We start from the raw sequence: 14364 nt of genomic DNA, 5'->3' as shown, positions 1-14364 counted from the left end.
CAGAAATGTCCAGGTCAAATTTCACCGCTAAATCAGAATAATAATAAAAAAATAAAATAAAAAAAAAGAGAATATATTATGTTTGCATAAAGAAAATGAAGCCTAATTTACAAAGATTACTACTATTATTTACTAACACACACACATTTTCAGTAATCCAGTAAAAAAAAAAAAAAAAAAAAAAAACTTAAAACAGTACAATGATTTATACTTAGAATATTACTTTGCAAATTCACATTACAATTTAAATGTAATATCATTTTTGCTTTTACAAAAAAATAAGATCTTTGTCACATTACGGTAGCATTAGGAGTTTGTAAGATTATGATCGAAATGCCAATGCAATTGTATTTATTTTAGAAGCATGAAATGCTTGCTTAGAAGTCATTTTTAGATCAAAAAAAATATAGAGAATAATATTTAAAATATCAAAATTGTAAAAACTGAGAATCTTTATTTGTTTGTTTATTTATTTTTTATTGAAAGATTAGCATTGCCTGATCTCTGGGTACTTCTAGGGGTAGAAATATTAGAAACATTTTTGGTCATTTTGGTTTTAAGACTGAAGGCCACTGAGAATGAATTTGCTTAATTGCCATATTGAAATTAATCCAAAAAAGGTCATGTTCTTTATGCAAAATTCCCAGACATTTTTGATGAGACCGTTGTTTTTTGATGAGAAACTGCACTACTGTAGAAATGGTTGTAGTTATGAATGTTGGAGGGCATATGTGCAGTTGTAATGCTGAAGGTTTAATTCATTGATTACCATAAGTCAACGCCTTATCCGTTCAGTCCTTCCCAAGTGTTAAGGAAGGAAGATTTAGCTATTATTGTCTTTATAGTATCAATAAATTGTGCGTAAGGCCAGTTGAAGTACAGACTTGTCCCCATGTATTTATAGAGGGTACATTTCCAATTCTTCACTAACTTGATGTTTCTTTAATGTATCTTAAATAGCTTTGTAGCCCTCAGGGACAAACCCCACTTCTGATATTTTTGGTTTGTTTTTCCTGTTAGTTTGTGTTTTTTAAGCCAAGAAAAGATTGTATCATATCGAAGTTTTTATTTTTCACAAGAATGTACCGCATGCACTGTTTATAGTTGAAGGCACCAAACCTGTGCCCTATAATAAGTTAAAGTGTGTTTTCTTGGACCAGACAGACGTGGCTTCAAGGATTCTGTGAAAGTGAAAATGACTTAAGCTACTGTTTGTCTATTCTAAAATATGCTTGCTTGGACTTTACTTCAGGCTCAAATGGCTCTTTATATGATGGCATATTGAAATCCTACCAACAGCTCCTTAAATTGTATAAAAAATGAGAGAGAAAAAAAACAGGAGCAGTTATTATTTATGTGAAAATGAGAGGAATAGTTCGACCCAGTATGGGATGTATGTATGCCATTGCGATGGCAGCAATTGCTTGAGGAAGCTCTTTATAAACGGTGCCCGAATATAATTGTACATAAGGATTTTCAATAAGGAATGTTATTAGACGTTAGTTATTGAAATATCGTTCCTATGAAAATGCCCAGCCATGTGTTGTACATTGACCTTTGTCTGTTTTTATTACGGTGCTGCTTTATATTGCGCATCTATCTGTCAGTGCTTTGGAGCCGCAACTGCTCCTGCGGACTGTAAAAATGCTTCCGTCCATCCTGTTACTAAATAGCATGTGTCACTGTTTTAAGTGTCTTGAGTAACTGTACCAACATGCATCACATAACCTGTAGCACAACATACATATTTTGTCCATGAACATGTCTTTCCTTATAAATATTTATAAAAGGATTGTGTATTTAACGTGCAGCAATAAGATTTTAATATAAGACGTATGTCAATGTAGAATAAATATATGAACACGTACTTGTATGGATTATAAGTGCATTTGTGGTCTTAAATAAATTATGGAATTTAGTCGTAAATTAATGTTAGTAATATGGTTATTTAATTATCGCCTTTTGTACTGATAGTGTAATATCAATAATAATAATTAATATAATTTATATATTATATTAAATATATAATTATACATTATATAAAAATAATAATGAATGGCACTTGCCGTGAGTATGAAGCAGACATTGCAGGTCCATTTTTATTTGATTTTTTTCAACAAAGTGTCGGTTGTTTACCCACTTCAGGAAGTCAAAGTATTATATTGTTTTATTTAAAATTATTTAAGTTCAGTTTTTAACTTAAATAGCGTTTAGGCGAAAGGAGCATATAAAGGGAAAACAACACCGGCCTGAGGATTGATCCCTGTGGGACTCCACAATTAAGAGATATACTAGTGATGACCAATACGAACAGTGAACCACCTGTTAGTCAAATTGTTGTACCGTGCCACGGAGTCCCACTGATATCTCCAAATGTGTCAACAGGACCTCATGGTTGACCAAATCAAATGCAGAACTCAGATCTAAAGCCATACACTCACCTAAAGGATTATTAGGAACACCATACTAATACTGTGTTTGACCCCCTTTCGCCTTCAGAACTGCCTTAATTCTACGTGGCATTGATTCAACAAGGTGCTGAAAGCATTCTTTAGAAATGTTGGCCCATATTGATAGGATAGCATCTTGCAGTTGATGGAGATTTGTGGGATGCACATCCAGGGCACGAAGCTCCCGTTCCACCACATCCCAAAGATGCTCTATTGGGTTGAGATCTGGTGACTGTGGGGGCCATTTTAGTACAGTGAACTCATTGTCATGTTCAAGAAACCAATTTGAAATGATTCGAGCTTTGTGACATGGTGCATTATCCTGCTGGAAGTAGCCATCAGAGGATGGGTACATGGTGGTCATAAAGGGATGGGCATGGTCAGAAACAATGCTCAGGTAGGCCATGGCATTTAAACGATGCCCAGTTAGCACTAAGGGGCCTAAAGTGTGCCAAGAAAACATCCCCCACACCATTACACCACCACCACCAGCCTGCACAGTGGTAACAAGGCATGATGGATCCATGTTCTCATTCTGTTTACGCCAAATTCTGACTCTACCATCTGAATTTCTCAACAGAAATCGAGACTCATCAGACCAGGCAACATTTTTCCAGTCTTCAACTGTCCAATTTTGGTGAGCTCGTGCAAATTGTAGCCTCTTTTTCCTATTTGTAGTGGAGATGAGTGGTACCCGGTGGGGTCTTCTGCTGTTGTAGCCCATCCGCTTCAAGGTTGTGCGTGTTGTGGCTTCACAAATGCTTTGCTGCATACCTCGGTTGTAACGAGTGGTTATTTCAGTCAAAGTTGCTCTTCTATCAGCTTGAATCAGTCGGCCCATTCTCCTCTGACCTCTAGCATCAACAAGGCATTTTCGCCCACAGGACTGCCGCATACTGGATGTTTTTCCCTTTTCACACCATTCTTTGTAAACCCTAGAAATGGTTGTGCGTGAAAATCCCAGTAACTGAGCAGATTGTGAAATACTCAGACCGGCCCGTCTGGCACCAACAACCATGCCACGCTCAAAATTGCTTAAATCACCTTTCTTTCCCATTCTGACATTCAGTTTGGAGTTCAGGAGATTGTCTTGACCAGGACCACACCCCTAAATGCATTGAAGCAACTGCCATGTGATTGGTTGATTAGATAATTGCATTAATGAGAAATTGAACAGGTTCCTAATAATCCTTTAGGTGAGTGTAGATTTCCCAGAGTCTGTTTCAGTAATAATCGCTTGAGACTCTTAAAAGAGCTGATTCGGTACTGTGTAATGCTTTAAAACCAGATTGAAACATATCATGGATAGAATTTTCAGTCAAATAGGATTGTAATTGAAACCAATTTGAATTGAAATTGAAAAGTTTTTTTTTTTTTTTTTTTATATATGGTGACACCACAGCATATTTCAGGCAGTTAGGGAAGGAGCCAGTAAGCATTTGTTGATGACCAATAATGGGCCAGGACCGACCGTGTCAATGATTTGTCTCAAGGAAAAGAGGCGGGATAACATCCTGGGGACATATAGTTGACTTTAGGTGACCAACAATCTCCTTACATAAAACAAATCAATAGGCTCGAACTCTGACCAAATGAAAGAACAAGCAAAGTGTAAGATCTCAGATGTCTAGTCTACTTAGTCTAGTCTTAAAGTTGAAATCGGACCATTTAATTTTCCACTGTGGGGCTGATAACAGAGCTCTTTCAAATGTAATACAAATGTGTCCCTCGTTGCCTTAGTAACACAAGAGTATACAGACCTTATGAGATGTAAACAGACGAATGATCAGTTATTTTAATCAGTTATTTTATTAAGCACACTTGGCCGGTTGAACGGTTTGTAATCGTGCCGTGCCTAACCAAGCTCAAGTGGAAATATAACTGGAACCATTCCGTGCCGTACTTAGAACCATTTTAGGCCCAACGGTGGAAAACCGGCTTGATGCAGTCAACACAATTTGAGAAAACGAAATGAATATGCTGTAGATTTTTTTTTCTTTAATCATCACAAATGTGCCGCCTGAACAGCTGCGAGCATGACATAATCTAAATCCCTGCTGATAAACTTCAGATGAGTCTGTTTGATACAGACATTGTTTGGAAGAACTTTGACCCACATTCCTTACCAAGTTCTTTTCTGTTTGAAATCTCATCCAGACTAGAAGGCAAACTGCTAAAATGATGACTGTATATCATATCTAGCAGTCTGCTAAATTATAATCTCATTATGAACAGCCAGATGGAGTAGTTACCAAGAAGATGAGTAGGCGATAACATTAATAACAAACCATTATTTGGTTAATATGTTCACCTGAGACTGTCTATGCACAGCCATAATTAAAGTACCAGAAATGTACAATCCCAGCTAAGAAAAATATGTTCTAAGAATGTTTTGCTAATGTTCCCATTAAGTTATAAAAATGCTGAGCATTCCAAAACTAAATGTTAAACTAAAACTAAAATGTAAAAAATTTTAGACAATCATCCGAAAAAAAACAAAAAAACGTTCCCTTTTAGCTGGAATTGTACTACTATGTTTTGTGGACTTGTACTCTGGCAATATTATGCTTTCTGGACATGTACCATACAATGGTATTCTTTGAATTACTTTGTATAAACACTATGGTAAAACCATTAAGTTAAAGTACCATGGTATCATCTGATACCATTACTATATTGTCTGTTATTGTACTTTTTTCTACTGTATCTCCAATTCATTTTGGCTTATACAAGATACATTTACTTTTACTGCATAATATTCAAGCTTTTATTATTAGCCAGGATGACTGTCTCTAACAGAGCATATGTCTGCATCACAGATGTACCAAAGTGAGGAAATTTGGGCATGTAAGTAGGGCATCTAGGCTCTTCAAACCGTACCAAAGCATCAAAACACAGACTGCCAGATTTATTTATAAACGACTTTATGGTTTACACTTCACTTGAACGCTCACTCTAAAAACACATAAAACCACCCACATGCTTTCACCCACGGCAGTCATCGGAGTGGACTGATAATGTGTCACGCTGCTTTAATATGGTTAAAGTTCATTGCCTCTTGGGTTGAACTGTGGTCTGATTTTATACAGAGTCCCACAATATTTAGGGCAGAGGTGACTGTATACAAGGTTCATTATTGGTTGATGATTTGACACCATATGTAGAACTTTGTTATGTAAGCTGCCAGATGGGCATTATAAACCAATTAAAATCAATAGAAAAACACAGTCAGGTATTACTGCATTGCATTATTATGATTAGGCTATAAGAAATATATCACATGTTGTTCTTCCGTTCCATTTATACAACAAAAAAGTTAATATGAGTAACGTTTTGACATTTCGGGTGCGGTCACACTGCAGGTGAAATACATTCTGCACGTGAAATGCAGTCATCTCAACAGCAATCAGTGATATCCGGAATTCCACGCGAGGGATGCAAAGGTGACTCGGCTAACAGGGAACGCTAAAGTTCTAGCAAGGCTCTCCCAAAGTTATGAGCAAACATTCTTCCAGAAATGTTCATAGTACGTTCGTTCAGAGTTATTTTGTCCTTAATAATGTTCTCAAAATGTTTGCACAAAAATGTTTCTACACGTATATTTTAGTTGCACGTGTTTTTTAGAATGTTCGAACCTAACATTCCCATAATGTTGGCAAGATGATCAAATGGAACGACCCCTTAAAAGGGTTAGTTCGACCAAAAATTGTATTCTGTCATTAATTACTCACCCTCATGTCGTTTCAAACCCATAAGAACTTTCTTCAGAACACAAATGAAGATATTTTTGATTAAATCTGAGAGCTTTCTGAACCAGCCATAGACTGCAATGTAATCACCACTTTCAAGGCCCAGAAAGGTAGTAAAGACATCGTTAAAATAGTCCAAGTGACTACAGTGGTTAAATCTGAGTTCACTATTTTTCTTGTTTAAATTTTCAATACGAACACACTATTCACTATTTATACAACAAAATGGCTTTGAATAGTGTACGTGAATATTATATAACCTGCAGAAATAGAAACACAAGTCTGTCTGGAACGCACAATCAATCGGAGTGAAAAAGTGATAAGTCCCAGTACTGCGGTTAGTGATCTATTAACATCGCTCAGCCAATCAAATTCGAGGATCGGAACTCTAGATTATTTAGAAATTCTATTTTGTCATTTGATTTAACTGTCTCACATCAGTCCACAAGAAGAACATCATATACGGTTGAGAAGGTCACATTAATAGTTGAGCTTTCTACATTTTTGTCTGAAAGACTTACACAAACAGAATAAGATTGATGATAACACTTTATTACATTCATTTATCTCAACAGCAATAAGAACATGTTTCTGAAATCAAATGCTTACTAAACCAAATCCGGCCAGTAGATCATGAGGTAGAAGATTTCAAATGGTTTGGTGCTACATATGTTCAGAATATTCACAGCTGACAGGAAAGATGCAAAGATTGTGAGAAGCAAATTGCATAATTTATGTGCACATCAAATTATCTACAAATGAGACACATTCTAAAGGTTGTCCAGTGGGTATTTGGCTTTCTTCATCGTTACAATCAGTATCATTATTGGACCTGATGCATTTTTTTTTTACTAAACACAAATAATGTAAACCATATACTTTTTTTCCCCCGTCGGGTTACATCAGTTCATTTCTAATACATCGTCTATACATAGTTTCAATGGAAGTGTGCAAAGCTTTTGATGACTAATTCAAGGACTTGACCTAGCAAGACATTCCTGATATTTCAATGATTATCAGTCCAAGAAGCTTGTTCAATAAATAAAACAATCCCTCGAAAAAGGGATCCATTTTTCTAATTTTAAATAAATCACCCGAAACAGAAACTAATGGGTCCTAGGTAGATTCTTTGTGCCATGGAAAAATAAAAGAATGCATTTGAACTGTGACACATGAGGCTCAAAGTGACTCTTCAGTAAACTAGCCAGAATCCAAAGCGACAAAAAAGTCTGTCATATATATTAATATCGGCATTTCTTAAAATGTAAACAAAGCTTTTTTCTTTTAACATCCAAACAGTCATAAACCATTTCTGAACATTCATATTCTCAGACATACCATATAAGCTAGCTAGCTAGTTAGCCATTCTTAAAAAATGGGCATTGTCTTTCCTGTTTCACTGATTTAAATTGTCTCTTTTGGAGTGGAGTTTGGGATTGTGTCGTCATCTTAAGGCATTTACAGTGTGCAACTCCAAAACATTCCCATCTACTTCAAAATAAGGAACGTTTCGATGAAATATGATGATTAATAATGACCTTTTAACTCAGTGACCTCAGTTAAAGCATAATGATTTGGTTAATACGTCAGGCATGTACCAACCGGCGTTTACAATCATGAACACCAGCACACATCGGCTGTTGCGGGCTGGAATCGTGAAGATCATAAATAGATTTCTTTAGATATAAAGAATGTTGATATCAGTAAGTGAACTTTGTCGGTTCATTGAAACATCCGAACTTTGAACGATCGACAACTCTGAGAAGCAAGGAATGGGTTTTTTGGATTACGTCAGGTAATATCTTTGGCAAGATTTTTAGTCTTTTCACATGGGTTGGGATTACCCAATGAAATTCTCCCAAGACTACACACCTAAAAGCATGTGTTGTCGTGTGAGCTTCCATCTTGAGGATGGTAGATGGCGTTGATGATGAGAACTACATTAAGCAGGCAAAAAGAAAGAAGAGCAGTAGTAAGTCCTTTTGTCTTGAGACAAAAAACCCTGAGATTATATATATATATATATATATATATATATATATATATATAGAAGGACATTTCTAATGATGTCCTTCGCATTGTCCTTGCGTGTTAGGACACGCAAAATCACCAACAAACAATGCTCTGAAAGCTTTTTCAAAATGTAAAAAGAGGGAAAACACACGAGGCAAAAGCACAACATCTGTATCCAGCACAGTATCTGTCATTAGAGTATCTATCCTCAAACGTTGTCCGAGGTAGTGCCGACTGGAGGGTGCCGACTTATTCTCTTTATAAGCAGTTCGAGAGTTAAGATGCTGAAAAACATCTTCTCTGTGGCTAACAGTTGATGGGAAATGGAGATGTGGAGATTAGATATGGCGGCCTGTGAGGAAGTAGAGGGGACGGTCCTCGCTGCAGTTGGCCGTCTGAAACTCATCTCGCAAACGAAACTGCCACTCATCCTCCAGCTCCAAACGCACAATAGTCTGACGCAAGGAGCTCCGGTCCTGACAGATCACACACAGTGTGGCGCCTGCAAGATGAGTGAAACAAATAATGATTTAAAGCTTATAGGACCTCATCATGCTTAGAGAGGTGTGCTACTATTGTTATAACAGCTCTGAATTTTTATTTGTGTTTGAAATTTGAAAATTAGAGACTACCGTTCAAAGGTTTGGGGTCAATAAGATGTTTTTACTTTTTTGTGAAAGAAATGAATACTTTAGCAAAGATGCATTCAATTGATCAAAAGTGACGGTAAAGACATTTATAATGTTACAAAATATTTCTATTTTAAATAAATGCTGTTCTTTTGAACGTTTTGTATTCATCAAAGAATCCTGGAAAAAAAGGTATCATGGTTTCCACAATATTATTATTCAGCAAACATTTATAGTAATAATAAGCATTAAGCATTAAATCATCATATTAGAATGATTTCTGAAGTATCATGTGACACTGAAGACTGGAGTAATGATGCTGAAAATTCAGCTTCGCCATCACAGGAAAAAGTACATTTGAAAATATATTCAAATAGAAAACGCCAATTTTAAGTTGTAATATTATTTTACAATATTACCGTTTTTCCTGTATTTTGGGGAAAAAATAAATGTAGCCTTGGTGAGCATAAAAGACTTTTCAAAAAGATTTAACTTTTGAATGTTAGTGTATGTTGGTGCTTTTGTTATTTTTTTTAAATAGTTAAAGTGCCCCTATTATGGTTTTTTGAATATTCCCTTTCATGTAGTGTTTAATATCGCTGTTTGTGAATGTAAACGTTCTGCAACGTTGTTAAGTCGAAAGTGCACGATAAATAAAGTTATTGTCTCCCAAAAGAAAGAATCGACTCAGAACCGCCTAAACGAGTCGTCAGTAATTCCAATCTCAATGCGTGACGGTTCTACGTCACGAGACAAGACATTTGCATAACGCCCGCCTATGGTGCACGTTGTCCGCCCGCGAACAACTTGTCCAGTCCTCAAATGTCGTTTTACTGTCGACTGCTTCTCAAATCTCGGAGTTCAACGCGGGATTCGCAAAAACGCTTGCTCTTGAAATATGGTTACACAACCTGTAAGTATGAACAATTATTGATGTAAATATTTTCTAACGAGTGTTCAAAATACAAAGTTTCCGGCTAATCGGCTAACTCACGTTATTACTGTCTTACTGAAATACTTCTGAAAATCAGCTGTGGGCCACTATTACCTAAAATTGTCTATTAATGCATATTGTCTGTCGTTCTTACTACTTTGAGTAAAGAGTAAAAGGATGGAGCAAGATTTGTTTCACAAGCGTTTGTTACATCAGCGCAGTGTTCGGCTAACATATGCGCTGATATTGATACGGTTAAAATTTGAAATATACACAACAGTTTGTTGATGGACATGCACTTGTTAATGCTGATGGTGAGGAATTACAGTTGCAACATCTCATAATGTACCTCAAACTGAGTAGCGTATCACTGAGAAACGTCCTGCTCGAGTCATCCTTGCGATGGAGGTTCGGGTTGAATAACTAGTTCTTCCAGTGTTCGCTTGTGCTCGCTTTGATATGGTAAAATCGACGCCATTGTTAGTGTCTTTACAGCGTGTACAATCGCTGAGCTTCAGAAAGAAGCCCCCGGAGCTGAAATTCAGTTATGATAATGGTTGCTGTTTCCAACACGCGCTGTAACCAGTAGACCAATCACAACAGACTGGCCCATCTGACCAATCACAGCAGAGTAGCTCGCGGAAAGGAGGGATTTAGAGAGACTGAATCTTCGGACGAGTCGTTTCAGAATAATTGAAAATGTGATGATGTGCAATGTATAATATGAGAAAATTAAAGTGTTTTTTGACCTTTGATGCATGTAAACTTGTTGTGGGAGACCTTCAAAACAAAATTAGGAACCTTTAAAGTAGCATAATAGGGGCACTTTAATCTTTATAATATTTGGTATATTCCAGTTGTAAGGAACCCAGCCTCACCTTTGAGGAAGTTGAATTTCTTCAGGAGGCTTGAAACGACAAAGGAGTCACACAAGTAGAGCAGCAGCCCACTGAAGACCACGCATTGATGATCCACATTCACAGAGTGAGGCCGCGAGCTCACGTAACACACCTGAATCTGTAAACACAAAGAAAACACGACAACTGAACTACTATGCTCACCAGAATCTGCTTTCAGTCAATAGTGCATCTCCAATTCATTCTTTTCATTTCCTGACCAGTCAATGCTTATTCGTTCATAGTTAACTGTTGTTTTATGAAAAAGAGCGGCATGAACTTTCTTCAAAAGTTCTCCTTTTGTGTTTTATGAAAGAAAGAAAAAAACAGCACACAGGTTTGGTGTGATATTTAGGCAAGTAATTAATCAAAACATGTTCATTTTTGGGAGAACAAGCCCTTGAAGTGTGAGACCCCGAACTGATATTTTTACCTCGGGGCCGAGGTTGAGGTAGCCATCTATGGACAGCACGGGGTTAGCGCTGTTACAGCGGGCCAGAGGAAAGAGACGGTGGCTGCAGGACTGCAGAAACTTCTCCAGCAGGAACTGAGCCGGCGCAGACAGAAGTGTGTGTTCACTGTCCGGAGCGCACACATACTGAGATGCACACACATGCACCGGGGTCTCAATCCTCTGCAGGGAAAGAGACGAGGAGGAAGAGGTTGTTATAGAGCTGTTAGTCTCTTACAATGGTACTGTTCTGCATAAACAACTGTTTTTAAACCCCACAAAATGTGACAAATAAAAAATTATAATATAATATAATATACACACTAACATCCAAATGTTTGGGGTTGGTAAGATTTTTTAAATATTTGATGCCTCTGCTCACCAAGGATGGATTTATTTGATCAACATTCAGTAAATACAGTAATATTGTGAAATATTATTGCAATTTAAAATAAGTGTTTTCTATTTGAATATATTTTAAAATGTCATTTATTCCTGTGATGCAAAGCTGAATTTTCAGCATTATTACTCATCAGTGTCAAATGATCCTTCAGAAATCATTCTGATATGATGATTTACTGCATATTTCTGCACATTTCTTATTATTATCAATGTTGAAAACAGTTGTTCTGCTTCATATTTCTGAGGAAACCGTGATACATTTTTCCCAGGATACTTTACTGTCTTTACTGTCACTTTTGATCAATTTAATGCATCTTTGCTAAATAAAAGTATTCCTTTCTTTAAAAAAAAATCTTACTGAGCCAATGGTAGTGTAATATAATACATTACACTGATTTACAAACCTATATTTAATTATAGAAATGTAGGCAAACATTGTGAATGTAAATTTTAGGGAGATATTAATGTGAATTGTTTTAAGTTGGCATGTTCAAAATGGCAGCAACAAAATGACAAATGGTTTTGTAGCGTCCACTAGTGAACGTATAATGTAACTGCAGTTACCATTAACTCTAACGCTAACAAGCTAATATTAGTGTTTTGTATGTAATATAAGTTTGAAGTGGCCTTTCTGTTCTGAAGGGATATTATGAAGCTCACCATAAGTTTGGGCTTGATGAGGAAGTCTTTATGTCCTCCGATGGGGATGTGTTTCTTCATGATGCTGAAGTGATTGAACCGACAGAGCAGAAGACCACTGCTGTTCGCCCTCAGGTTGAAGTCCACCTCTTCACATGTGAACCTACATACACACACACACACGTTCAGTTCAGAGTGTTAGGCTCTACTTGTTGTTATAATTCACAACAAGAAACACGCAAAAATTCTCCTTAGTTAGCAAAAGCAACAAAAAAAAAACGATATGTTAGTACTCAAGAACTACATGCTCTTTGCCCTCAGAATGCAAACACTCACCGGTTGAGGTCGTACTGGACGTTCTGAGTGAGGTCAACGTTCAGCATGATGAGGTCGTGCAGGTGACAGCGAGAGAAAGGGCTTGTGGGAGCTTGAGAAGACAAGCTGCTGCTCCATTTCCGCAGGCCACACATGGCATACAGAGAGATCTTAGGAGTGTCCTCCATGTGCTGTAGGACGCTCTTCAGTGACACGTTCATCACCTCACTGAGGGAGAGGCAGAGAATCCATGGATGTTAGACAACGAAGACATTCTAATTAACAAATCCGTACATGGATCCATCCATCATTCCATACCTGTTGCCCTCAGGTCCAGGCTGATGGGCGTTCCACAGGACGCAGGAGTCATCCATCATAACTATGAAGGGCCACACGTCCTGTCGTTTGACGCCCTGCTCCTCTTGCCTGTTCCTCTCCAGCTCCAGGTTGTGGTAGGACAGTTCCTTGATCATGAATCGAGCCGCTCCTGAAACATCACATAAAAACCATCAATCACAAAAGGAAGGAACCGTGTGTGTTATAGACAAGCTGAATTTTCCAGTACAAAGAAGAAACGCAGCTGTGACCGATACTCACCCACTCCTGAGTTGTTGAACATGGCGGGCAGCACTAGAAGGATGTGGTTGGGCCAGTATTTCCTGTAGAGGGGCATTTCATACTGCTTGACCACCAGAATGTGCAGGTGCTCGGCTCCCTCCATGGCATGGTAGATGTTGAGAAGCCCGTGCTCCTGGCGGCCCGTTGTGGGTGTGAAGATTGGACTTTTCAGCAAGCCAGACTCCTGAGTCGGCAAACAGAGCAGTATAGTCACTTTAAGACTTGTGCAATATGTTCAGAAAACAATGTAAAAAAAAAAACGGGAGTGATGACTCAGCAAACACAGAATTTTGTGCATTGCTCAGGTATCCAGGTGTTCCTTACATCAGGATGTATTTCTAAATTTATTTTGTACTGACCTTGAATGCACGGGGTATAAATACAGTATAACAGACAGCTGATGCTGGTCAGTTTTGTGGCTTTCATTTTGTGGCATTTAGTAAATATTAAATAGTAAATATTAGTAGTAATAAATAATAATAAACAGTAATAGTAAATGGTAAATATTATTTTTAAAATCTCTGTTTATGTCTGTCTTTGAATTGTATCTTGTGTCCACTGTTCAGATGTATTTATCTATATTTGTTAGGCATAAGCTACCTTTTTTGTTATCTATGATTATGCAAATTATTACATGATTATTTAAATATTATTTGCTAATTATGATTATAGCCATTTACCTATTCATAGCTATTTTGGTGGGCATACACTTGTCTTAATAATAATAATGTATATATACTATATGCACTGTATACACACACACATATATATATGCCATATATATGATGGTAAAGTTGATATTTTTATACATATATATATATATATATATATATATATATACTAAAAAAATTTACTTTGCCATCACAGTAATAAATTCAATTTTAAAGTATATTAAAATATAAAACAGTTAGTTTAAATTGGAAAAATATTGGATAATAGTTGATAATATTTCTGTTTTACTGTATTGCTGTATTTTTATGGTATTTCTATGTATGTATATATATAATCATAGCTATTTTGGGGGGCATTCACTTGTCTTACTAATAATAATATTATATACTGTATATATAAAATATATATATTAGCTTGCACCCCTTAAAGGGACAATTCACACAAAAATTTGAATTCTGTCATCATTTACTTGGCCATATGTAATCATATATATGCTCATATGATTTCACAAGACAGAACAAGTCATATGCAATATTTCTACGGAGTTTTTATTTTATTTTTATTTTTAATTGTCATTTTTGGAGCTTGGCAGATTT

At 36.7% G+C, this 14364-nt stretch overlaps 1 protein-coding gene across 2 annotated transcripts in view; it reads right to left on the bottom strand.

The window, feature by feature from the left end:
- Positions 1-8425: 8425 nt before the first annotated feature.
- Positions 8426-14364, bottom strand: part of greb1l (GREB1 like retinoic acid receptor coactivator) — a 49275-nt gene continuing 43336 nt past the window's right edge. For both annotated transcript variants that reach the window (XM_084411433.1, XM_084411434.1), the window contains exons 28-34: positions 13076-13280; positions 12797-12965; positions 12500-12706; positions 12185-12326; positions 11105-11305; positions 10654-10792; positions 8426-8714 (exon numbers count right to left, since the gene is read on the bottom strand). In XM_084411433.1, the coding sequence (XP_084267559.1) occupies positions 8551-8714; positions 10654-10792; positions 11105-11305; positions 12185-12326; positions 12500-12706; positions 12797-12965; positions 13076-13280 (1227 nt within the window). In that variant the 3' untranslated portion in view covers positions 8426-8550. The remainder of the gene's footprint in view (positions 8715-10653; positions 10793-11104; positions 11306-12184; positions 12327-12499; positions 12707-12796; positions 12966-13075; positions 13281-14364) is intronic.

This window comes from Rutilus rutilus (assembly GCF_951802725.1).
Source record: "Rutilus rutilus genome assembly, chromosome: 6".
NCBI classification, from domain to species: Eukaryota; Metazoa; Chordata; class Actinopteri; order Cypriniformes; family Leuciscidae; genus Rutilus; species Rutilus rutilus.
Note: the sequence above shows the minus strand (reverse complement) of the source record. Positions and strands in the feature narration are given on the sequence as shown.